The sequence below is a fragment of the Lemur catta genome, chromosome 1, assembly GCF_020740605.2.
Source record: "Lemur catta isolate mLemCat1 chromosome 1, mLemCat1.pri, whole genome shotgun sequence".
Taxonomy (NCBI): Eukaryota; Metazoa; Chordata; class Mammalia; order Primates; family Lemuridae; genus Lemur; species Lemur catta.
This window is the reverse complement of record NC_059128.1, coordinates 65,538,852-65,564,202: the sequence shown is the minus strand read 5'-3', so window position 1 is coordinate 65,564,202 and position 25,351 is coordinate 65,538,852. Positions and strand designations below refer to the sequence as shown.

General features: G+C 55.5%; 1 protein-coding gene across 1 annotated transcript; it reads right to left on the bottom strand.

The window, feature by feature from the left end:
* Positions 1-2,845: 2,845 nt before the first annotated feature.
* MYH7 (myosin heavy chain 7) lies at positions 2,846-25,029 on the bottom strand. Its single transcript, XM_045525378.1, has 40 exons — positions 24,927-25,029; positions 23,653-23,707; positions 22,981-23,189; positions 22,530-22,673; positions 22,105-22,261; positions 21,948-21,975; positions 21,367-21,475; positions 21,189-21,281; positions 21,022-21,085; positions 20,497-20,595; positions 20,157-20,260; positions 19,399-19,537; positions 19,179-19,297; positions 18,910-19,059; positions 18,439-18,609; positions 17,549-17,858; positions 17,201-17,268; positions 16,739-16,826; positions 15,974-16,091; positions 15,708-15,831; positions 15,291-15,427; positions 14,789-15,044; positions 13,935-14,177; positions 13,623-13,799; positions 12,688-12,833; positions 11,146-11,236; positions 10,014-10,403; positions 9,662-9,788; positions 9,333-9,451; positions 8,044-8,240; positions 7,344-7,527; positions 6,972-7,137; positions 6,711-6,835; positions 5,855-6,163; positions 5,404-5,607; positions 5,158-5,283; positions 4,775-5,050; positions 3,793-3,888; positions 3,546-3,680; positions 2,846-2,979 (listed from the first exon to the last, which is right to left on the bottom strand). Exons 3-40 carry the CDS (start codon positions 23,179-23,181, stop codon positions 2,962-2,964), a joined length of 5,808 nt encoding a protein of 1,935 aa, XP_045381334.1. The 5' UTR covers positions 23,182-23,189; positions 23,653-23,707; positions 24,927-25,029; the 3' UTR covers positions 2,846-2,961.
* Positions 25,030-25,351: the final 322 nt, after the last annotated feature.

The window sequence follows — 25,351 nt, the reverse complement described above, 5'->3', positions numbered from 1 at the left end:
GGCCGTGCCTGTTATGACTAAGTGGACATTGTGTTCAGGAAACAAAGCCAGACTCACTCCCCTGCTCTGGCTCTCCCCCACACCCTCACGCCCAGGAACATGCTCCCGGCTCCTCCTCCCACCCCATCTACTGTCACCTCTCAATATAGCTCTAGGCTGTGGAGGTGGGCAGGATGGCAGGGGTCAGCTTCTCTGGGGAGGAGCACTTTCCACAAAAGATGTGGCTTCCCCCCAAGGTCCCCAGCTCCCTGGGACACTCCACTGCCCCATTACCGGGCTCAGGAACACTTATCTCTCTCCAGGGTACTGGTAACCTCTATTCAGTGTCCTTGGTGAGGCCTGAGTCCACCCCGCATTCCCCTCTCCTACAAGGGCTTATGCCAAGTTGTTGCCCCCAGGGGATGCAGGCCACCTGTCCCCAGCTGTAGGTCACTCGAGGCCCCAGAGTGCAAGCTGGGGGATAAGCCCATGGCTCAGTGCGTCACTGCATGGTTCCCATCACCCTGGGGACTTGACAAGGGCTAAGAACAACAGGTCAGGCTGGGTCAGGTCCAGGTGACAAAGACCAGGCTTTGTCCTCAGGGAACCCTGTGCCCTGAGCAGGCCAGACTTGGTATAGGTGGCAGGGGAGGGGGGAGTGGGTGGGTGGAGGGTGACGGGTGAGCGGGCAGTTCCCTGTCTCCTAGGGAAGGAGGAGGAAGGAAGAGGTTAGCTTGGTCCCAGGCCCTGCCCTGTCTGTCTGCTTGGCCCTCCTCTTGCTTCCCTAGGCCCCTTTTCTCCCCTGGCACTCACCTACTGCTCTCTGTCCTCCCCCAGCTGCCTCCCAAACAGCTCCTCATTCTACTGCAAGTCCTGGGACGTGAGGGCACGGATGGAGGGGCTGGGTGCAGGTGAGGGGCTGGGGAGGCAGGGCTGGCCTCCTTAGCACAGCTGCCTCTCTCCTGCCATGTCTCGCCCGCCCGTGTCTGCGCCTGAATTTCCTTTCCCTCTGCCTGCTTCCCCATCTGGAAGTCAGACCTGCTTCTGATTCTTCCCGCCCAGGTCTCTGTCCAGCTCGGGGTCTGGTGCTCGGCTCTGCCTTCTCCATGCCGCCTCTTCTCGCTCGCTCTCCCCCTGGCTCTTCTCTGCCTCCACGCCTAGCTCCCGGCTCCGGCTCCTCGTCCATCCCTCCAGTCTCCTGCTCTGTGGCTTCCCTGGTCTTCCTTGCGTCTGAAGGCGACCAGGATGCTTTCCTTCGCCCAGGATCCCTCAGCTCCTCAAGCTTCTCCGTCCCAGGTGCCCTTTCCTTTCCTCCCCTCCCCATCCCTGCTAGCCCCCTCCCCTCCCCAGGCTCGGCTCTCCAGGCCCTGGCCCTTCTCGCGGGGGACCTTCTTGCTCTGGCTGCTTGGATGCCATGGGGTTCTCCTCGCATCTCCCTTTTCAAATGTGTTCTTTCCTTTTTCTATTTATCTCTTCGTTGCTTTCCAAGTCTGCTCCTAGGAAAAGGAATCGTCCTAGGGAGGGAGAATGGAGCAGGTGCAAGGAGAACAGAGGGAGAGCCGGTGGATCTTTCTGGGGCCTCCTCATTTCCTGTATCTTTTCTCCTTGTCTGTTTTCTCTGGTCACCCTGTCCCCTGGTTTCTTGATCTCTGTCTCCACTGCCACCACCCCATCCCAGGCTTTTCCTTTTTCCTTCCTTATTCCCTTCCTCTCCTCTCCCCGACCTGCTATTCTCCAGTCCTGGTATCCCTGTCCTTCCTGGCACAACCTCTGCTCTGCCTGCTGCACTCAGAGCTTGGAGCTCGGAGCCAGGCATGGAGCAGGAGCTGGGCTCCGAGTGGGGCTGTGTGGTGGGCTGGGGGCAGATCCAGTCCACGGCTGAGCCAGGGCTTCCCAGCTTCCACTGCCTCCCAAGCCCCTGCCCTCTACAGTCCACAGTCCCAGGCCTGCTGTAAGCAGCCCAGCCGTGGCAGCATTTCTAAGGGGCTGGGCTTGCTTGATTGGAGGGGCTTGCCCCTTCCTCTACCTTCCAGCCCTCCAGGGACCTGTCCTCTCCCCTTCCCTCCCCAGAGTCCTGCTTGCATATGACCTTCCCCAGTCTTTCATCTGCCTGCACTCCCTCAAGATGGCTTCCCATAAATGAGCCAAGAGAACCCCGTCTTCCAGCAAGCCCAGAGGAGAAAGCTCTTGGTCATGGAAATTGCAATGGGAAGAAGTGAGGGAGAAGGGGGCCCTCTGGACTGAGGACGCTGGGCCCCAGGAGATGAAGAAGACAAGAAGATGGGCTGAGGATGCATTTCTCCCGGCTGTGGTGGGAGGGGGTGCGCTGGCCTCTGGGGTGGCTGTATCTGGAAGGGTGTGTGGGTTATAGCTGTGAGTCTTTGCGTGCTCTCAGAGACTTGCCCGGGACTGGGCTTAGGGGGCTATTACCTCACCTGCCCAGTGGGTCACACCTCTAGGGCCCAGAAGGGGCACTGCTCAGCACACCCTTACCCTCCTCCCCATGGCCCAGCCCTCGTGTTATCAGCAGTGGGGGGGCAGTGTTGATCAGAGCTGGGGTGTATGTCCATAGTAGATGGGCTCAGGGGGAGCTAGGCGAGCCTCAGGGGTTTCTCTAAATCTCCTTTAACCCTGAGGGTCTCGGGGCCAGGGAGGGGGCTGGGAGGACAGGTGTCACCTCTCTGCTGCATTTGGCTGGAGGTGGTAAAGGGGAGTCCAGTGCTGCTCCAGGGAGAGTGTGGAGTCTCACCACAGGCTCTTTTGAGGCTGCCCCTCCTCCCCTGGATGCCCCCCTCTTCCGCCCCTGGGCCCCACCCCCTGGCTGCCAAGGTTGGCGGGCAGCGAAGAAGAGTCTGGAGGCAGGATCTTGGCTTCAAGGAAAATTGCTTTATTCTGCTTCCTTCCTGGGGGCTGCTACATAGGCTCCAGGACCGGGAGCTTCGTTGGCACCCTCAGGGCTGGGCAGATCAAGATGTGGCAAAGCTATTCCTCATTCAAGCCCTTTTGAAAGGAAACAAAGTTCAATTAGCTCTGGAGAGGTGGGCGTTGGGCAGGGGTGAGACCCCTGGCGGGGCAGAGGCCTGCTGTGCGGGCTGGTGGAAGCCCCATGGGAGCGGCAGGTGTGGTTCCAGGGATTGGTGTGCAGGGGCACGTTCTGGAGGGTAGGGCTGTGGGGTTGGCCAGAGGGAAGCTGCCTGGGTGAGGACAAGAGGGCCCTCTGGGAGGCCCATTTCAGGCTTCAGCTACAAGGTTGTAGACCAAAATTGGCTGAAAGGGAAGTGGAAACTAGCAGTTGCGGGGAAATTGGGATATACTGGGTGTCATAAATCAGGGTCTTCTAGGGTTGCTGACCACCCTAGGGCTGGGATTCCCAGAATTATTGAACACAAGCTGGAAGAACCTCAGAAATCAGAGAACAGAATTACCTTGGCCTTGGGGGCTCTGTGGTTCAATTGTGGGGGATAAATGAAAAGGAGGCACCCAGGTGTGAGGGTGCTCTGTCTGAGGCCAATAGAGCAGGTGTGCTGCTGTGGGGGTGACCAGCAGAGCCCAGGGGAGGGACCCACCTTGGTGCCGATATCGCGGCTCTTGGCCCGCAGCTTGTTGACCTGGGACTCGGCGATGTCCGCCCGCTCCTCCGCCTCATCCAGCTCGTGCTGCACCTTGCGGAACTTGGACAGGTTGGTGTTGGCCTGCTCCTCCTGTGGGGTGGGAGGATGAGGTGAGAGGGGCCTGGGTGCTCAGCCTCCCAGCCTGAGTGACCAGCTCCCCTACGTCCCCCCTCTAGGCCTAGTGCCCAGCAGGGTTACTCACCGCCTCCTCGGCCTGGCGCTTGTAGGCCTTGACCTTCAGCTGCAGCTTGTCCACCAGGTCCTGCAGCCGCAGCAGGTTCTTCCTGTCCTCTTCCGTCTGGGAGTCAAGGGATGGGCAGATGTGAAGATGGCACAGTTTACGAGGTAGCATCTCGCCACCCTCCCACCTTCTCTTGTCTTCTTTACTTGAATCTAATATCCTGAACCAGTTCTACTTTCTGATCCTCACCAACACTTGAATTCTCCTCATAATTTCTTACCAAAAAAGTGTGAGCATTTTAAATGATGTATATCATGAAAGAGTTGGAGGAGCTGATGGGATGCCTGAAATTACACACAAAATTGTGTGTGTGTGTTGCTCTAGGGAGCAGGCCCCTGAGGCTCCTGGGACCTAATGGAGGATAAACCCCCCTGCTCTGGAGCCCAGCATGGGCTGGGAGTGGCTTTAGGGCTATGAGTGTGATGGAATTTCCTGGGCTGTGATGGAGATGACATGAACTTAATCTAGGTTAAGGACAAAGTGTGCTTACAAGGATGGTGACATCCTGGATTGGAACAGAAACGAATTCTAATTGAGAGTCTGATTCTAGAATGCACCATGGAAAGCTAGATTTTACACTGCCCTGTGTTATTGAAAAGTTGTGAGACTTGTTGGAATGGCTTTGATGTACTTTGGGTGTCTACCTATTTGCTTTCTGGTGCTCTGTGCTGGGTGAGTCCTTTCTGGAACTCCGGGTGTGTCCCCAGAGGACAGACTGAGGGTGGATGTTGAGGTGGAGCTCCCAGGCCATGAGGCTCAGAGACTGACCCCTGAGTCGAGGGACACTCAGAGTGGGACAGGGCTAGGCAGGGTAGAACGGAGCTGCACTCCCACCCTCACCCCAGAAAAGACTAAGGGCAAATCCCTAAATCCCCTTGCTGGTCATCACTGTGGCTTCAGGCCATGATGTGAGGGCCATGCTGGAGCCACCCACCCACCACACCTGGTAGGTCAGCTCCTTGATGCGCCGCTCGCTCTTCCTCATGCCCTTGACTGACTCCGCATTGCGCTTCTGCTCCACCTCCAGCTCATTCTCCAGCTCCCGCACCCGCGCCTCCAGCTTCTGCAGCTGCTTCTTGCCGCCCTTGAGGGCGATCTGCTCGGCCTCATCCAGCCGGTGCTGCAGGTCCTTAATGGTCTGCTCCATGTTCTTCTTCATGCGCTCCAGGTGGGCGCTTGTGTCCTGCTCCTTCTTCAGCTCCTCCGCCATCATGGCGGCCTGTGCGCAGGGCAAAGGTTGCACATGGTCTGGTCAGGTCCTCATACGCTCACTGCCCAGCCCAGGGAGACACTGTCCTAGAGCGGGCAGGTTGGGTGGTCACTCACATCTGTGATGGCCTTCTTGGCCTTCTCCTCAGCATTCCTGCACTCCTGCACGGCCTCCTCCACTTCTGTCTGGAGCTGGGACAGGTCTGCATCCATCTTCTTCTTCTGGTTGATGAGGCTGGTGTTCTGGGTTGGTGGGTGGGCAGAGCAGGAAAAGCACTGAGCATCCATGTGTGGTTTCCAAACCTCACCTGCTGAGTCCTACAAGCCCCTGTTCCCTCCAGGAATGTGCAGGGAGCCTCTCACCTGGGAGTGCAGCAGCTGCACCCGCTCACTGGTCTCGATCAGCTCCTGCTCAGCCAGCTTCCGAGACCGCTCCGTCTGCTCCACCACGGCACGCAGCTCCTCCAGCTCAGCCTGCAGCAGGTTGTTGCGCCGCTCCACGATGGCGATGTTCTCCTTCAGGTCGTCGTTGGCACGGACCGCATCATCCAGCTGGATCTGGGTGTCCTGAGGACCAGGAGAAGGGGCATGAGGTAGGGAGCTGGCCTCGCTGCCCTTCCCAAGGCTGTTAGGTGGAAGTGGCCTCAGTGGAGAGCCCATTGTGGTGGCTCAGGAGGGGCCCTCACAGGTCTCTGCAATGACCCAGGGGCAGAGGGCTCTGGCACCTGCAATGGGACACCACCACTTCACTAGGCCACATGGGGCCAGTCCCCTCTGGGTGAGGTGACCGCCTGCTTTCAAGGTCTCCGTGTACCTTCAGCAAGCTCTGGAGGCTCTTGACTTGCTTCTGGGCCTCGGCAGCCATGCGGTTGGCATGGCTGAGCTGGATCTCCATCTCATTGAGGTCGCCTTCCATCTTCTTCTTCACCCGCAGGGCCTCGTTGCGGCTTCGCGTCTCCGCGTCCAGGGAGGTCTGCAGCGAGTCCACCACCCGCAGGTGGTTGCGCTTGGCCTGCTCCATCTCCTCATCCTTCTCTGCCAGCTTGCGCTCGATCTCTGCCTTGATCTGGTTGAACTCCAGCTGGGCCCGGAGGATCTTGCCCTCCTCATGCTCCAGGGAGGCCTGGAGGGGTAGGGAGAGGAGGTCAGGGCAGACAGTCAGGGCACAGGGCAGGGGCAAGTGTCTGACAACAAATTATAGATATGAAGTGAGTTCAAGAGTTGTGTAAGTTGTTTACTCAAAGAAGCAGAAGGAGGAAGAAGATAAGAGAATTTGAAAGAGAAATTTAAAAAGCCTAAGAAAAGGTGATTCAGGCTCTCAGGAGGGAGAGCAAGCTGTGAAGACAAAGAGGAGAATGAAAAGAAGGTGTTGCCAAGGAAACAGAGGCAATCAGTCACAGAGTGTAAGAAAAACACAAAGAGGCAGGCACAGGTGGTAACTGCTCTACCATGTACCAGGAGAAATGTTTATATGAAAGGAGTTGAGTGACCTGTCATTCATTCATTCCACATATATTTTTTTGAGTGTCTACCATGTGCCAGGTTCTGGCCTAAGCTCTGGGGATGGGACAGTGAACAGAACTGATGAAGGCAAGAGGAGAATAGGGACCACAGGCCTGGAGCTCAGCTTCCCTCCACCCCTGTCCCCGCCACACTCTGCACACACACACCTCGGCTTCCTCCAGGGCGGACTGCAGCTCCAGCTTCTCAGCCTCCAGCTGTTTGCGGACCTTCTCCAGCTCATGGATGGTCTTTCCACTAGAACCCAACTGCTCAGTCAGGTCGGAGATCTCCTCTGTGTGGGGGACAGAGTGACTCAGCTGGGGGCTTGTGTGGTCCAGTGGGGCAGGGGGCATGCCTCTCCCCAGACATCTCTTGGAACTCCTGCATGGCACCACATGGGGATGCTGACACCAGTGCACCCTGCGTACCCTGTAGGTTCTTGTTCTCCCGCTTGAAGGTCTCCAGGTGCTCCAGGGACTCCTCATAGGCGTTCTTGAGCTTGAAGAGCTCAGTGCTGAGGGAGCGCGCCTCCTTCTGCGAGGACTCCAGCTCTGACTGCGACTCTTCGTACTTCTGCTTCCACTCGGCCAGGATCTGCCCGGGGACGGGCACAGGGATGAGGCTCACTGTGCAGCAACCCCCAGCCCCCAGCCTCAGCCCCACCACCCGGGGATGTCCCAGGCCACCCCGTGCCCCCGGGGCTCAGGCCTCCTCCCTCGTCTCCAAGCAGGATGGCTCTGGCCTCACACTGAGGTCCCCCACCAGCCCCGCACACTGGCTGTGGCCCCCCCACAGCCCACCTTGTCAAAGTTCCTCTGCTTCTTGTCCAGGGCTGCAGCGGCGGCGTTGGAGCGCTCCACGTCCACCATCAGGTCCTCGATCTCGTTCTGCAGCCGGTGCTTGGTCTTCTCCAGCGACGAGCACTTGGCGTTGACGGCCTCCACGGCCTCCTCGGCGTCCTGGAGCCGCTGCGCCAGCTTCTTCCTGCCAGGGCAGGTGGGGGAGGGTGGGGAAGGAGGGGGGTGTGGATGTGGACAAGAGGAAACAACATGAGCCTTCCAGAAGACAATCCTTGAAAACTCAGAAGTGTTCGAGAAGCTGAGGACAGGCCCCAGGGCTGAGAACAGCGGCAGATTATCTCCGTGGCAGGGTGTCAAGCCCCCAGCACCCTCCGACCCTGGGCCGGCCTCTCAGCTGCAGACATGGAGGAGGCTGGGGCTTCTGCAGCCCTCCCATCACCTTCCCTGCCACATAGCACCCTGCCCCAGGTGAGAGCACTCTGCCCTCAGACAAACCTTTTGTTCGTCTTATATTCGAATGAGAAACATAATTCGAGCAAAAAGCTTCCCTGAGAGGAGAAGGAGGGGGGGCTGTGGCTGAGTCCCCTGTGTGGTCACACACTAGCTGAGCGTGCCCTGTGTGAGATCTGCTAAGGACAGGGCTGGGCCGGGTCCTGCCTGCAAAGGGCCTTGGCCAGAAGGCGGGCTGTCCAGAACTCACTTGGCCTCCTCCAGCTCCTCAGTCCGCTGGATGGCATCCGTCTCGTACTTGGTCCTCCACTGGGCCACCTCCGAGTTGGCCTTGGACAGGACGCGCTGCAGCTCGGCCTTGGCCTCCGTCTCCTCCTCGTACTGCTCCCGCAGCAGGTCACAGTCATGCCGGGCCGACTGCAGTGCGTGGGCCAGGGCGTTCTTCGCCTGGGGGGAGGCGGGCACGGGGAGCTTGCTCAGCCTTCTCACAAGGCACCCCTAGCCCTTGCTTTCTTCTCACCCCAGTCTGAGCAGCCTCCCTTGGCCTCATCTGTGTCCAAGCCCCCAGTAGACCTGGAACGGTTTACTGAATACCCACAACAGAGAATGCCGGTACAGTGCTAAACTGTTTACACAACGTTTTATGCCCTTGGCCTTGAGCTCCTCACCGGCAGCAGGCATTATCATCATCATCACCATTTTATGGGGCGGGGAGCATCAACCCCGAGCCCTCTGAGGCTCAGAGAGGTTAGTATTGAGCCCTAGTGTTTTGTTTTGTTTTTTTTTTGAGACAGAGTCTCGCTCTGTTCCCCGGGCTAGAGTGAGTGCCGTGGCGTCAGCCTAGCTCACAACAACCTCAAACTCCTGGGCTTAAGCAATCCTCCTGCCTCAGCCTCCCGAGTAGCTGGGACTACAGGCATGCGCCACCATGCCCGGCTAATTTTTTCTGTATATATTTTTAGTTGGCCAGATAATTTCTTTCTAGTTTTAGTAGAGACGGGGGTCTCACTCTTGCTCAGGCTGGTCTTGAACTCCTGACCTTGAGTGATCTACCCGCCTCGGCCTCCCAGAGTGCTAGGATTACAGGTGTGAGCCACCGCACCCGGCCGAGCCCCAGTGTTTTTAAAAACTCATTCTTTCCCCTTTTCACGAGCCCAGCAAAGTGCTTGGAACAGGGTCCACTTTAATTTCTTTCTCCAGTTTTCAGATTGCTCTGCTAATTCCAGAACCCATTTGTGCTGTCTCTACATCCCGTGCCCGTGCCCAGGCAAGGCCATATCACACCTCCCCAGTGTATTTCCTCTCCTCCTCCTCACCCCTGTCTCCCACCCGGGGCCGGCAGCAGGAAGGCAGAGGGCCTCAGCCTGGGGAACAGATCTAGGAGGCAGGTGGTGGGGTTTGGGGCATTATTTCTTTTTGGAATTTTTGGAGAATAATGGAGAGATAGCAAACTTCATCCTGGGGAAAGGAATTGATGTGGATGCAAGGCCAGTCGGTGTGCTCCTTGCTTGGGCCCGGTGGCTCAAGTCCAGGCCTCACCTTAACCTCCTCCTCGAGCTGCCTCTTGAGGTCCTCCAGCTGCTGGGTGTAGGTGAGCTTGCCTCGGGTCAGCTGCGAGATCAGCGCCTCCTTCTCATCCAGCTGCCGGGACAGCTCACCTGGGGAGGCACCAAGGCACGCTCAGCTCTGGAAGGTCAGCGGCTCCTTCTGCCCTGACGCCCTCCCTCCCCTTGGGCCCCCTTTCTCTGGAGAGACCGTGTGTGTGTGTGTGTGTGTGTGTGTGTGTGTGTGTGTGTGTGTGTGCGTGTACGCACATGCACCCAACGCTGGGGTAGCTCAGGAGCCAGGGAGACCAGCTCTAGGCTCACCGTTCTCGGTTTGCAGCTTGGCCCGCTGGCTGGTGAGGTCATTGACGGATCGCTGGGTCTCCTCAGCCTTGCTCCGGTGCTCATTCATCTGGTCTTCCAGGGTCCGGCACATCTTCTCCAGGTTAGCCTGAGAGAGGAAGGAGAGTTAGATGATGCCTGTAGGGGGTACTGGAGGGGGTATAAGGGGTACGATGAAAGGAGAAACAAGAGGGAAGGTGTGGAAGGAAGGAGGGGATCAGAGGACCAGGGCAAGGGAAGTGGGAAAATGAACCACCAAGGAAAAGAGGAGACCTGGAGAGAAAGCGGAGGCGAGTGGAGGGGGTTGGAGGAGGGGAGGCTGAGCAGCGCCCACCTTGGCCTTGATGATCTGCTCCATGTTGGAGGTGACGTCGTCCAGCTCCAGCTTGAACTCGCTCTTCTCCTTCTCCAGCTTCTGCTTCACCCGCTGCAGGTTGTCGATCTGCTCGCCCAGCTCGGCCACACTGTCCGCGTGCTTCTTGCGCAGGGCCGCGGCCGTGGCCTCGTGCTGCAGCGTGGCCTCCTCCAGGTCCCGCCGCATCTTCTGGAACTCGGCCTCGCGCTTCTTGTTCATCTCGATCTGCACGGACGTGGCCCCGCCGGCCTCCTCCAGCCGCTCGCTGATCTCCTCCAGCTCCCGGGACAGGTCTGAGCGCAGCTTCTCCACCTTGGCCCTGGCGGTGCGCTCGGCTTCCAGCTCCTCCTCCAGCTCCTCGATGCGTGCCTGGGCCAGACACAGAGGGCTCGGACCCACCGCCTGGACCCCTCCACCAGAGCCCCCACCCCAGGGCTCTAAAAGGCTTCTGGCTTGCCTGGAACGCAGGGTCAGTTTAGTCCTACCAGTGGAGAGGTGGAAATAACAGGATTTGGGGAAGATTAACAGCTGAGTTAGCCTTCCTTTAGGCCAGAACAATATGGTATACGTTCTCTTTCTTGGAAGGAAAGTTGTTAAAGCTTGCTCTTAAAGAGATACAAAGAGATCTATGTTCTAAGAATATTTTAAGCAATTTAGTGACAAAAAATAAGAAAAGTTTAAAGTAAGAGAGCCATGTTGGTCTGACCGGACAACTAAAGACCTAACACAATGTTTCCTCTAGAAGTAAGAGCTGAAGTCACACCATCAGAGCTGAAAGGACTTTAAAAGCCTCCAGGTAACAGGGAGGACATGGAAACCCAGAGATCCGGAGTGGGCTCCCCATGGTTCCCAGCTAAAGTAGAGCTGAGATAGGAAGACAGGATTTCTGCCCTCCACACTGTGACCTTTTCAGGATTTCTTCCTATGCCATCCTTGGATCACCCGGTCACCCTTGGGTGTGTCCATAGCGATACTATGGTAACTGTGTGTCTCTCTTCATGGACACACAGTCAGCTCCTGTAATGTGGACAGGACACCCTGGGCGGGGGCAGGGGAAGCTGAGAACCAGCCCAGGGACTCCAAGGCCCAGCTTGGGTATCCCAGACCTCACCTGAAGCTCTTTGAGCTTCTTCTGTAGCTGGCTGCCCAGGGCCTGCTCATCCTCAATCCTTGCATTGAGAGCGTTCAGCTCAAAGTCCTTCCTGTGGGGAGGGAGAGAGGCAGGGTGAGGCAAGGGAGACCAGCGGAGCCCTGGGAGGGTTAAGTTTCCACCAATGGATGGAAATGGTCATGAAACAAATAAGAGTAGGATTTCATCAGGAAAATAGCTTCCAGGGATGATGTAGGATCCCTGGAGGTGTAACACCGGCTGTAGGATTGAAGTCCAGCAAGAATGTAATGGGAGGAGCATTGTAGGCTGAGTGATGGGACCTGGGATCTGTTCCCATCTTTGGTCTTCATTTTCTCATCTGTAAAACGAAGGGATTGGACTAGATTGTTTCAAAGGTCCCTTTAGCTATGATGGTCTTTAATTTTGTCACTATTGCTGGACAACTCGACTAACCTTCCTGAGTCTTAATTTCCTCTTTGGTAAAGTAAGGCCAAAGATATCATCCTTAAAAGGTGGTTTGAGAATCAAATGGGACCATATATTTGTTCATTCACTCAGCCCATTCTGAGCCTGGGGAAGTGTGAAGATTCTTGTGAGAAAACAAGCTGGATGAGGATGTAGACTATGATGAGTTTCAGAGCCTTTCAAGGTTCTGACCCTGAAGTACCCTAAGGTCCTCAATTATCAAAATATGTCCTACAACCTCACTGTTTACCAAGTCTGGAAGGTAGGTCTATACATTTTGGAAGGACTTGCACTAAGAATTGGAACCACAGGTTAATCAAAACAAAGAAAAGGCCCTGACCCTCCACTTCTTCTTTTATTATTATTATTTTAAAGACAGGGTCTGGCTCTATTGCCCAGGCTGGAGTACAGTGGTGCGATCATAGCTCACTGCAGCCTCAAACTCCTGGGCTCAAGGGATCCTCCTGAGTAGCTAGGACTACAGGTGCATGCCACCATGCCTGGCTAATTTTTAAAAACTTTTTTGAGAGATGGGATCTCGCTATGCTGTCCAGGCTAATCTCAAATTCTTGGCCTCAAGCGAGCCTCCCGCCTCAGCTTCCTAAAGTGCTGGGATTACAGGTATGAGCCACTGCACCCATCTCTCTCCACTTCTTGAACATGAGGGCAGATCTGTTTCTTTGTGGCCCTCTGTGCTCTCTGTGTGAACCCTCCCAAAGGGACTTTCCTGACAGGTTTTTGTGTGGAGCCTTCCTCCATGTGCAGCAACTGGTCTCCAAAGAGTTGTGTATAAAGGGGGCAAGCTGTTATTTCCATTCCCACTGAGTGCCCAACGGAAAGAAAGGGCTTGAGGGATCCAAGTTAGGCTTTGCCAGGGAGGACCACCTGGCCCTGATGTCTGGGTCTGAGGGAGGAAAGCCCTCACGCCGAAGGCCTCTTCCCAATGGCTTGAGCATCCATTTATGGAGGCTGTATGAGGTCATTGTCTCTGAGGATAGATGTCTTGGGTCAGCCTGTAGGCAGAACAGGCTGCTGGTCTGGGGAGGAGGAAGGGCAGCAGGGAAGGGAACTCAGTACTTTTTCAGCCGCTCATCCAGCTGCTGCTTGTCATTCTCCAGGTCCATGATGCTCTCCTGGGTCAGCTTCAGGTCACCCTCCAGCTTCCTCTTGGCTCGCTCCAGGTCCATGCGCACCTTCTTCTCCTGCTCCAGGGATCCCTCCAGCTGACAGAGAGAGGGACAAGCCAGGCCCATGAGGCAAAGCACCCTGACTTGGTGATTTTGTAGCTTAGTTACTCCAGGGTCGGGGAAAATCTTCCCCAGAGTGGGCCAAATGTTATCAGGGTACTGTGAGAATGAATAGCATGTAGGGTATGCTCATAAATATTTGATAAATAAAAGAATGAATGATTGTGGAATGAAACCCCAAATCTACATTCATTCATTCAGCATCCCATAAGCACATATTGGGCACCAGGCTGTGTGCTAGGCACAGCAGATACAAAATTGAATAAACTCAAGTTCTTGTTTAAAAGGAGCTTGTACTAATAGTCTTACAGCTGAGGCAGATACTTAAAACATTACAATACAGAGTGATAAGCGAGTCAATAGAGATATGTACATCTGATGGAACAATGATCAGTCAGGACCAGATCCTGCCTAAAATATCAGAAGTTCAAAGATCCTCTTTGAGAAGCCTCATAAAATTTCCAAAGAAATGTTTCATGTTCTTTTGAGAGAACCCTCTAAATCCTGTGATCGAAGGCAGAGATATATGGACTTGAACATAAGTTAAAGAAGAAAGCCCATCTCTATTATTGATCCTATCTGTGAGATCAGATATATATTTCAGAATTAATCACTCTCCCCCCTTTCATTCTTCAGCTCCCTTCTAGAAAGATATCAGAACTTGAACACCTTCAAACCCTACCCGCCGTCCCAATACACACACACATACCTCTGAGCGCAGATGGACCTGGTATATCTAGGCCCTACCACTCTCAATCTACTTACATCGTCCACTTGCTGCTCCAGCTTGACTTTGGCCTTGGTCAGGGTGTTGACTTTGTCCTCCTCAGCCTGAAGGTCATCCAGGGCCTGCTGGTGGGCCTCCTGCAGAGCCTTTTTCTCCTTGGTCAGCTTGGCGATGATCTCGTCCAGCCCAGCCATCTCCTCTGTCAGGTTCTTCACCTGTGACCAAGAACCCCAGCCCCTTTAGGGTCAGAGGTCATCATCCTGGAGACCTTCATGTCAAGGACCAGGACCACACTCTGGTCTGGGAATCCTGGGGAGACCTGGGCTGGAGCCAGAGGGAGCTGCCCTCACCTTGTTCTCTGTTGCGTGCTTCTCCTTCTCCACCTTGGCCAGTGTCAGCTCCAGGTCATCAATGTCCCTTTTTAGCTCAGAGCACTCATCTTCCAGCTTGCGCTTCTTGGCAGTGAGCTCGGCGTTCATCTCCTCTTCGTCCTCCAGCCTCTCGTTCATCTCCTTCACCTTGGCTTCCAGCTGGATCTTGTTCTTGATCAGCTGGTCGCAGCGCTCCTCAGCATCAGCCAGGTTGTCTTGTTCCTGGGGGCAAGGCACAGAAGAGAGGCTGTCCAGTGGGCAGGGTCCTCATCCTTGCAGGTGGAGGGAGGGAGGGGAAGCATCCCCCAAATAGAAGGGAAGCTCTAGGATATCTCCCAGTTGAGAACCTCGAGGATGGGGAGGGGAAGTGTTTCAGGGCAGTGTAACGTGGGAGCACTGGGGAGAGGAGCAGAGAGGTCTTTATCTGGTCCTCTTCCTCTAGTCTCTTCCATGGAAGGAGAGACCTGTATTTTTCTGGTGCCCAGCATTTTATGTATTGACAACCCAATGAGATGAGCAGCTTTATTCCCTGTTTAGAGATGAGGAAGTTGAGGCTCAAAGAGGCTGAGTGGTTTGCCCAAGGTCACAAGGTTATTAAGCTGTGGATCTAGGTTGAATTCAGGTGGAAAGCCTGTGCTTTTAAAAGTTAGCTCTTTTCCTCATTCCCTTTCCTCCTCCTGAGGGACCTCTTTGGAGGCCTGTGGAGGTGCTGATCCCAGAATCCTCTCACTATGGGGGAACAAGATGGTGAGCTCCTGCGAGGTGAGGGGCAGCGTCCAGGAGGCGAAGGCAGAGCAGGGTAGAAGAGCTAACTATGGCTCCAGGAGACTCACCGCTTGCACTTGGAGCTGCAGGTCATTCTTCTCCTGCAGCAGGGACACCATCTTCTCCTCCAGCTCCTTGCGGCGAGCCTCAGACTTCTCCAGAGCCTCTTTGAGGCGCGCAAACTCCTCCTTCATGGTGGCCATCTCCTTCTCCGTCTCTGCACTCTTCAGCAGCGGCTTGATCTTGAAGTAGAGCTTCATCCAGGGCCAATTCTTGACCCCCATGAAGGCCCGAATGTTCCACTGGATTACCAGCAGGGAGTCTCTGTGGGGGCCCAGCCAAAGGAGTGGTATGAGTCCCCTTCTGCCTCCTTCCCACCCAAGCTCCTGAAACCTTGGTAATGCCCCCTTCCTTCACCCACCCTACCCTCTCTGAGGCCACCCTGTGTCCATATAAGCCCCTCCCACAGGTCTCTTTGTTTGAAAACCCAGTGAGCTCTTTCTCCTGACCCTGCCCCTGAACCAGCCTGGGCCTAAGGGAGGTGGGAAACCTCCTTCGGTGCTCTCTCACCTGCGTTCCACCATCTTCTTGTACTCCATTCTGGAGAGCACACCCCGGGACTGAGCCTGGATGCGCGTGATGATGCGGCTCAGTCTCTCATCCCGCATCTCCTCCAGTAGCCCCAGCAGCCCCGCCTTGAAGAACACCTGCAGGGAAGTGTGCGCTGGGCCTGGGCTGCTAGGCAGGGGTGGGGCGGGGCATGGTGGGAAGGGTGACTACTAGGACAGGCTTGGAGGGAGGAGGTGCACAGTAGCGGGAGCTGGGGTGACAGGAGTGGTGCTGGATGTCCCACTGGGAGGGGTAGCACGGGGAGGCGGGGCAGAGATGTTGCCAAGCTGACTGGTGAAAGGAAAGGAGTCATGAGGTGAGGAGTCAAGGGACAAGAGATGTCTTCCTCTAACTGATTTGTCTGCTTCCTGTGCTCACCTTGGTGTGGCCGAACTTGTACTGGTTGTGGTCAATATCCAGGGAGCCCAGCAGCTTCTCTGCCCCCTTCCTGCTGTCAATGAACTGCCCTTCGGGGATGGCCGCTGGGTTCAGGATGCGATACCTGGGGAGCGAAGTGCCGGAGTCACCCACGCTCTGCACTGATCCCTGCCCGCAGAATGCCAGGGCCACCGGCAGACGCCCTTTCCCTTCACGGCAGCCCAGCTGCTCCTGTTCCCTGAGCTCTGGGGAAGCCCCATACCCACCTCTGCCGGAAGTCCCCGTAGAGGATGCGGTTGGGGAAGCCCTTCCTGCAGATGCGGATGCCCTCCAGCACGCCGTTGCAGCGCAGCTGGTGCATGACCAGGGGGTTGTCCATCACCCCTGCGGCGGGAGGGAAAGGGAGGGGTCTGTGAGGAGAGCACTGGGCCAGTAGCCAAAAGTTCTAGGATCTGATCCTGGCTCTGCCACCGAATAGCCTGTAACCTTAGCAGATCAGTTAATAATAATCCTCTCTTTCATTTTTTTTTTCTTGCCGCACTTTTAAAAGTAACCAGAAGACTTTCACATTCCTTATTTTATATAGTTTATACATATTACCATAGGTGGTGGTAGACAGGAAGATATGTCCCATTTTCTAGATGAGTAAACTAAACCCACAGGGGTTAAGGGACTTTCCTGAGGTCACTAAACTGATCAAGAATAGGGCCAGGCCTTGAACCCATGTCCCTGAGCCTCTGTCTTCTTATCAGCCAAAAATGGATAAACAATCCCTATATGCCTCATTGGAGGTTGTAAGTCACTGATAAGATAATGTCCATCAAAGTACCTTACATGTTACCATGAGTTGCACATTGCAAGTGTAAGGTAGCACTGGGAGGGAGGTGGCCTGGGAGATCCCGTGGGGGACAGGAGAAGAATGTGCTTTGCAAACCACCATGGTGGTAGGTTAGGAGAGGACTTAGAAGGCCTGTCCCTTCTCAGTACACGTGTGTGTCCAGTGGCGGGCTGGCCTGAGCCTGTGGGCGCACCTGGAGACTTTGTCTCGTTGGGGATGATGCAACGCACGAAGTGGGGATGGGTGGAGCGCAAGTTGGTCATCAGCTTGTTCAGATTCTCCTGTGGCCAAAAAAGCAAGAGGGAAAAGTAAAGAAAGTGAAAGAAAGAGAAGCAGGAAAAGGAGAGGAGAAGAGGAAGGGAAGAGAGATGGAGAGAAGGCAAAGGGCAGAGATGAGGAATGGCAGGCGGGGGAGACATGGTGAGGGGAGAGGATGGAGGCAGAAAGGAAAGGAGAAGGGAGGTGAGATGGAAAGTGAGTAAGAGAATGGCCAAGAGATGAAGGGAGAGAAGACAGAGTGAGAAGGATCACGAATGTGCCAGGGAGACGGGGTGGGAAGCGTAGGGGATGAACAAAGCGGGGAAGACCCAGGCTGGCTGGGGGTTGGGGCCCAGGGCGGAAGGGGAGCCACACTGGGCTGGGGTCACACGCTCACCCTGTGCAGAGCTGACACAGTCTGAAAGGATGAGCCTTTCTTGGCCTTGCCTTTGCCCTTTTCGACAGCTGTGGGAAGAGTCAACAAAAGGAGCATCAGTGGGCATGTACGGCGATGAGGGCCCGGGGTGCAGAAGCATGGCCTATCTTCACACCTCACTGGCCTTTGGCTCCCAGACAAGGGTCTTCAACGTGGCTACCTCAGTTTCTCCACTCAATTCCATCCCATTAAGTCTGTAAACCTCAGGGAACATGTTGACATGGAAGTGACGGGGGTAGCAATTACCCTGACCCAGAGCCCTGGCAGAATCCCTGCTCCTTAGTCCCCTGGGCCCCAGTCTCTACTTACGTGCGTCGGCCCCAGCATAGTTGGCAAACAGGGTGCTCAGCAGCTTGAGGGAGGACTTCTGGTACAAGCCCACCACCGTCTCATTGAGAGGGTCCTTGTTCTTCTGCAGCCAGCCCAGGATATTGTAGTCTACGACGCCGGCGTAGTGGATCAGGGAGAAGTGGGCTTCTGGCCTCCCCTTGATATTTCGTGGCTTCTGGAAGTTGGCGGACTTGCCCAGGTGGTTGTCAAAGAGTTTGGCCTTGAAGGTCATGTCGGTGGCCTTGGGGAACATGCACTCCTCCTCCAGGATGGACATGATGCCCATGGGCTGAGGGGGGAGGGGAGAGCATCACTGAGTGTGTTTCAACAGGTGGAGATGGATTCTGTTCTACGGTCAGTATTTACTCATGGGGGTGCCCCTTTGGGTATTAAGGTATTAGGCTCAGCTCTGAGTGCAGTTATGTACTGACTGGCACCTGTTCAAGTCTTCTTAAGGTGGAGGACTTTGATGCCAGAGGGGCTTTTGTAAAAGTCTGGGAACGTGACTGCTATTGGTGCTTTATGTGCTGCTCCCTCACCCATATTCCTGAGATGATGGGGTTGAAAATAGGTGCACTTGTGGGATCCCTCACACCACCCTCACACTTGCTGCTCCTTGGATACATATAGACCAGGTTGGAGGTCATCCTGCAGGTGCCCATCACCCATGTGTCTACTTTCAAACCCCTGAGAACTCAGCTGTCCCTGGTGCTACCCTGTGCTGGGTGCTCAGCATAACATGGGGCTCAGGAGTCTTTAGCCCCATGTCTGTTATACAAGTCATACTCGCCAGAAGGGAGAGGAGCTGCTATTTTGTCTGGGATGTTCATGTGGGGTGTGGATGGAGACTGGTGGGGCAGAGGTGGCACCTTCTCGATGAGGTCGATGCAGGCCTGCAGGTCCATGCCGAAGTCGATGAACTCCCACTCGATGCCCTCCTTCTTGTACTCCTCCTGCTCCAGCACGAACATGTGGTGGTTGAAGAACTGCTGCAGCTTCTCGTTGGTGAAGTTGATGCAGAGCTGCTCAAAGCTGTTGAACTGCAGGGGAGTGAGGGGTGGGAGCAGGCAGGTAGGTGGGTGTCTGAGTGGCCACTGGGGTCAGCCCAGGGCTGAGCCCATGCACTGTGCCCGAGCCCAGCTGGGGTGCAGCTGGTCCCCTCCCAGGTCAGGGCAGCGAGGAGAGCTTCCCCTGGAGACAGGGACAATGACTGCCTCTGCCATCCCACACAGTCCCCACCACCTTCCCATGCTAACCCCTGGCTGGCACTCAGCAATGGCAGTTGAGGGTGCGAATGAGTGAGTGATGTTCTGCCCACTCCCAGGGCTCCCCTGACTCACGTCGAAGATCTCAAAGCCAGCGATGTCCAGGACTCCTATGAAGTACTGGCGTGGCTGCTTGGTCTCCAGGGTGGCGTTGATGCGCATCACCATCCAGTTGAACATCTTCTCGTACACTGCCTTGGCCAGTGCACCAGTGGCATATGCCACCTGCAAGGTAGGGGAGACACCCATATTGAGTAGGCTCATTGGAAGAGTGAATTCAGAAGCTCTCACCCTGCCATGCCAGGCTCCCTACCCTGCCCATTTATCTTCTGAAGATGACTCACCTGCTGGACATTCTGCCCCTTGGTGACATACTCGTTGCCCACTTTCACCCGAGGGTGGCACAGACCTTTGAGCAGGTCGGCTGAGTTCAGCCCCATGAGGTAGGCAGACTTATCAGCCTCTGCAAGGAAAGGGGAGGCAGCAAAGATGGTAAATAGATGCCTGCTCTGCAAGTGTGGCCCTCAGTGACTGACAGCTGTCCCCAGCATCCCTGCCTCCCACCTTCGGTGCCATCTGGCTCCGCCTGCTCCTCCCGTTGCTTCTGTTTGAATTTCATGTTTCCAAAGTGCATGATGGCGCCCGTCAGCTTGTACATGGAGTTCTTCTCCTCTGGAGTGAAGCCCAGCACATCAAAGGCATTCTGTAGGCAGGTCCCATTTGGGTGGATCCCAGAAAAAGAAGGGTGATGGGTAAAGGAGATCCCTTGTAAGTTGCAGTGAGAACTTGCCCCCTTAATCCCGGTGGGCTCTGAGACTCCCATCCCCAGTGGAGAGCTCCAGAGCAAAGATGGGAGATGCAAGAGCATCTGAGGAGCTCAGACTGCCTCAGCCCTGCTGTCAGGGGTCACAGCGGTTCTGGGTTACCCACTCATGTTTCCAGACACTACTCTTGCTTCCCTGCCTGGCCTCTACACCTTCCATGCCTGCTCTCACCTGACAGCCTGCCCCAGCCCTGTGACTGTTTCGTGACTCTTCCTTCCCTCCTCCCTTGGTGGTGCCTTGATTCCTGGCTTGTGTGTCTCTCTCCAGGGTTTTCTGCCCTTTATGGTTTGATCGAACACCAAATGCTGGCCAGTGCTGTCTTACCTCACCCATACCCCAGCATGCCCTGGTGACGGGGCACATTCTGGCCTTGGGAGGGCCACACAGCTATGAACAACAGACGGCCAGTGTCTTAGCTCTGCTCCTGGGGTGGTGAACTGGTCCCACTGGCTCCTCACTGCCAATCCTTCCCCCCCCACTGGGTCCTCACACACTCACATCAGTGGCCATGAGCTCCTCAGCATCATCAATGGAGGCCACTGTGGTCTCTCCTTGCGAGATGAAGGCATAATCATAGGGGTTGTTGGTGATCAGCAGCATGTCTAGGGGAGAACACGTGGTTAGGCTGTGACACAGCCCCTGGGTTTCATGGGGACGGCCCACCACAGCACACGACATGATGGAGAGCACAGGACAGGGCTTGACTTGGCCCCACATCCCACAGAACCGGATCCAGCAGTGCCACACAGCCCAGGGCATGCCAGCAGAATCCAGCTGCAGGCAGAGGGGACCAGGTTGCCATGGAGATAGTTGGTCTCAGTCAGTAGCTCTGACTCACCCAGTAGCTCAGGCTTTTTGTTAGACAGGATTTGGTAGAAAATGTGATAATCTCTTTCTGCTTTCAGCTGGAAAATAACTCTGGATTTTTCCAGAAGGTCTGTGAATAGGCAGGGAGAAGAAAAGAAAGGAAAAGGTTTGGATTTAGGTACAAGGAAACAGAGGAAAATGAATGATAAATGCAGCAAGCGAAAGGCAGAGAGAGGATGAGATAGAGATAGAGAGAGAGAGACTGGTACACGACACACAGAGATGGGATGCAGACAGAGACCCAGAAAGAGAAATAGTCTCAGAGCTAAATCCCAGAGAAAGACACACAGACATGTAGAGACAGAGGTGGAGAAAGAGCCAGAGGGAGTCTCAGAGACAAATGTACGGACCTAGAGACAGAGACACACAGAGACAGAGACAGAAAAAGAAGAGAAAAACAGAGGGGGGAGGGGAAGGAAGGGGGACAGTGGTTGAGACCAGATGGTTGAGAACAAGGGTGAGCTCGGCTGAGCCCCAGCAGATTCATGACACTCACAGGTCTCTATGTCTGCAGACGCCAGCTTTCCAGTCGCCCCAAAATGAATTCGAATGAATTTCCCCTGGAGAGATGGAAGAGTGTAGTGATGAGTTGGGGGAAGTCTCCTATTTGGGGCCATGCTTGGACCAGCCCAAGTCCCAAGCCCAAGATCAGGGACCACTCACGAAGCGGGAGGAGTTGTCATTCCGGACGGTCTTGGCATTGCCGAAGGCCTCCAGAGCGGGGTTGGCCTGGATGATCTGGTCCTCCAGGGTGCCCTGCGGAGGTCAAGAAGGATGGCAGGTGAGCGAGGACTTGCCCTCCCTTTCTGCCGAGCAGGCCCACGCAGGACAGCAGGCCTACCTTGCCTGGGCTCTGGTCCTTCTTGCTGCGATCCCCAATGGCAGCGATGACAGCAAAGTACTGGATGACTCTCTTGGTGTTGACCGTCTTCCCTGCTCCGGATTCTCCGCTGTGGGAACAGTCAGGGGCTCATTAGGCAGTGACCACCACTGCTTGAGACCAACAAGCCTCGAGTCAGGAGAGACCTGGGCCAGGTCAATCGGAGGAGGGGGGCCTGGGCTGCTTGGAAAAGAGTGGGTGCGGCTGGAAAAACAGGAAAGGCTTCTGAAGGAAAAGATGCAAGAAAATGAAGATTTGAAGAAGACACGGTGATTAACGGGCTTATGGATAAAGGAATGATGTGTTGGAGGAGATGGGGTGAGGGAGATGGGAGAGGAGAAATAAAAGGAGGTGGAAAGCAGGAAGGAAGGCGGGGAACAAAGAGAAGGGTCAGGGTGAAGGTCAGAGAAGAAAGAGGGGATGGGCAGACAGGGACAGGAAGGAGGGCTGCGGGTCTGTGCATGGGGCTCTGGGGTCCCTGCTGGGGCTGGGGGCTGGGCCAGGGAGACTCTGGCAGGGAGCAGGGCAGGAGCTACACTCACGTGATCAGGATGGACTGGTTTTCTCTGTCTGTGAGGAGAAAATGGGAGGCAAAGTCAGGAGCTGCACAGGAGGCTCCCAAGGCGTTCTTGCCTCCTCCTCCCTCACTCTCCAGCCTCTCCCAGTTCCTTCAGGGAGACCCTTCCCTGGGCCTCTCACCCGTCAGCATGTACTGATAAGCGTTGTCGGAGATGGAGAAGATGTGGGGTGGGGCCTCACTCCTCTTCTTGCCCCGGTAGGCGGCCACCACCTCAGCAGTGTACACCGGCAGCCACTTGTAGGGGTTGACGGTGACACAGAACAGGCCTGAGTAGGTCTGGGGGGAGAAAAGGAGGAGAGAGTTGCCATGATGAAGGGGAGTGGGGGGGAGACTTTCAGAGTTAGAGGAAGACCCTAGGAAAGGAAGAAGAGAAAGGAAAACCTCGGAACGCACTCAATCTGAGTAATGCCAGCTGCAGGTGTGAGAATGGAACCAAGGATGTAGGGACAAGGATAGAGTGCAACAAGGCCTGGACACAAAGAACGGACACTCTCAGCCCCTGGAGCAGATGTGCATGGGCCGGATGGCCAGGTGCCGCACTCACGTAGATCATCCAGGCCGCGTAGCGCTCCTTGAGGTTGTAGAGCACCGCAGGTTCGTGTAGGAAGGTCAGCATGGCCATGTCCTCGATCTTGTCGAACTTGGGTGGGTTCTGCTGCATCACCTGGTCCTCCTTCACGGTCACCGTCTGCAACAGCCCCACACAGGCCCCCCGCCAGCCTGTGAGCCTGTGCTTTCCCTCCTCCCTCAAGAGGGATAGGAGTTGGGCAAATTAAAGGACAATCATGTTAAAGAGAAAAAGAACCAGGATCCCTCAGAGAAGGCAGATTGGATGTTGGGAATGAGAGGCTCTTGGAAGGGTCTGGATCCCTACCCAAAGGGAAGACCCTCACCAGCCTCAGGTCTGTGCAGGGCAGAGCCTGAGCACACCTCTCTCTGTCCACCCAGGGGTGGGGGTGGCCAGGGTGGCCTCTCACATCAGCCCTTCGACCCACCTTGCCATGCTCAGTCTCGGCTGTGATTTTGCCACCCTCTCGAGACATAATCTTGGCCTTGACGAACTCCTCTTTGTCATCAGGCACAAAGACATCCTTCTTGAGGTCAAAAGGCCTGGTCTGAGCTTCGAGCCGCTCCTTCTCTGACTTACGCAGGTAGGGAGCGGCCTCCCCAAACACGGCCATCTCCGCATCCCCCATGGCGGTGCCTGTAGTGAGCGAGAGAAGCTGGCTGCCCTGCCATCAGCCCATTCCCCACGCCCCCTCCCTGGGCTCTCCCCTTCGGTGGGAGCCCCAAAACCTAGCACCATGCTCAGGAGTCAAGAGGAGTCCCCAGCGAGTCCCTTGTTCTTTGAGCTTACCCCTTAAGCAGAAGAGCAGCCTAGCAAACTGCCAGAGTAGAAGGGCAACTAACCTTTGTCCAGGCTAGGACTCTCCCAGGAAGAGCAGAGTGTCCTGGGCTTCTCGTAGGAATAGGAATAGGAATTTGACCATATTGATGTGTGACCCTCATCTGTCCCTGGGTCCCCTCACTAGTCATGGGAAAGGAGCTCCTGGTGGCCAAGATATTCTCCCCAGGGCAGGGCAGAAAGTAGAGCTCCACAGTCTGGCTTGGGGCTGTCGTGCCCAGTCTTCCCAGACTCCCCCATGCTCTAGCGTTAGCTGTCTTACCTTGGCTTCTCAAGCGTGTCTACGGATGAGGAAAGGAGCCCAGGCCTACAGGGACCTGGAGAGAGGGAAGAGGCTGTGTCAGGGCAGGCTGCCACCCAACCTGGCCAGTCCCATGCCCTGCTTCTCCCAGCTCTGTCCTTCAGCACCCATCTTCCCCCAGACCTGAAAACAAGGTGGAAGTTGTGGTCAGCTTCTCTGGTCCCATCCTCCTTCTCACTTTTCAAACACAATTCCCTTTTTGCCCCAAGGACTGGTTCTAACAGTTTCCTGGAGTCAACTCGACTCTGAGCCCTAATCCTCCTCACTCCTGCCTGCACCCATCTAATGAGACCTTTCTTCGAGCCCCCTAAGAAACAACTAATGGTCAGCGCTTTCCAGTCTGCAAAGCACCTCGATGCACATCCTCTTACTCAGTCCTCACCCATTCGACAGGTTAGGAAATCCAGGTGAAACAGCTTGCCTGTCTAAGGGCATATAACAATAAGTGGTAGAGCCAAGACTGGAAGCCAAGACTCAAGACTCTCAAGCCAGTTGTTTTCCATCCCGTCTTCCATTTTATTATCAGACTTTGTGGACCTTCTCTGAGAGGAGACACTGTGGGCCTCCTCTCATAGACAAGCCCGTCACACAGCCAAACACGCTGCACACCCTCAGTGAATACGCATGCCTGCTGTTCATGTACACATCTCATACAAAGTCTTCCTGCCTGTACCACAGCACGCCCCCAGGGTGCCATACATGCCTCAACAACAGATGTGCACATTTGAGTATGCGCACAGTGTAAATAGGCTCACATGGCTGCGTATTCTTCAGTGTGCAAGGCCCTGGAACACGCGTGCCCATGTGCCTGTGAGTTCCTCCTGTAGGGTGTGCACACGCTGTTGACAGCCATGACTCCTGGATGCACAGACAAGCACCTCCACGTGCGTGGACAGGGGTAGCTGTACATTCCAGGCCTCACAGAACTAGCTTGTAAACAGACACACTTCCTATGTAATCATTTTCCACCATCTTTTTCTCCCTCCGCATAAATGGACCTGCTTGTTCTCAGGCATGATCATAAACACACGTCTCCCTCTCGATATTTCTATATCTTAGCCAGTGAGGTAATACGTAAGCCCCACACTCCCGTGGCACATACGCACGTTTAGACCTGCACAAGTGTGCTCAATAACTGGACCTAGTACTCTGCGTGAAGCCCTGCATGAAGCTTGCTGTTCCTAGAGGAACCCCTTCCTAAACCTGGAGCCCCATTATCCGTCTCCCACTCCTACCTGAGAACAGCAAAGAAAGACACAGGGAGCAGGAGAGAGCTGTGGAGCCAGACCTTGTCTCAGGGGCTGTATATATGGGGCAGCAGGGCGACCCCACCCCCACCTGCACCCAGTCCCTAGCCGGATTTAGAAAGGGCTGTTGTCACTAGAAGTATTTCCCCCAGGCTCCCCCCTCTTCCCAAACAGTTCTCCCCTCCCCCCTCCAGCTAGGAAACAATTGGAAGTGGTCGTCATTGTTATGGCATGGAGTGTGCAGGGTCTGAGTTCCAGGGGGCGGGGTGGCTCAAAGTGCAGCAAAAATATCTCCCAGGCCAGGCCTCACATTCCATAGCTGGTAGGAGACTGACCATAACCACCATGACTCCGGCAGGCAGGACCCTGGCTCTCCCGCAGGGCACTCCTGGCCCTTGACACTGTAGCCCCTC

What these genes read in the sequence shown, in the direction of transcription:
- MYH7 (XM_045525378.1), bottom strand. Translation starts at nt 23,181, where the DNA reads ATGGGGGATGCGGAGATGGCCGTGTTTGGGGAGGCCGCTCCCTACCTG. An exon ending in AGCTCGAGGAGGAGGTTAAG is followed by an intron (nt 8,241 to 9,332) that starts GTGAGGCCTGGA and finishes GCCTCCCCCCAG; the next exon opens with GCGAAGAACGCCCTGGCCCA. An exon ending in GGAGAACAAGAACCTACAGG is followed by an intron (nt 6,836 to 6,971) that starts GTACGCAGGGTG and finishes TCCCCCACACAG; the next exon opens with AGGAGATCTCCGACCTGACT.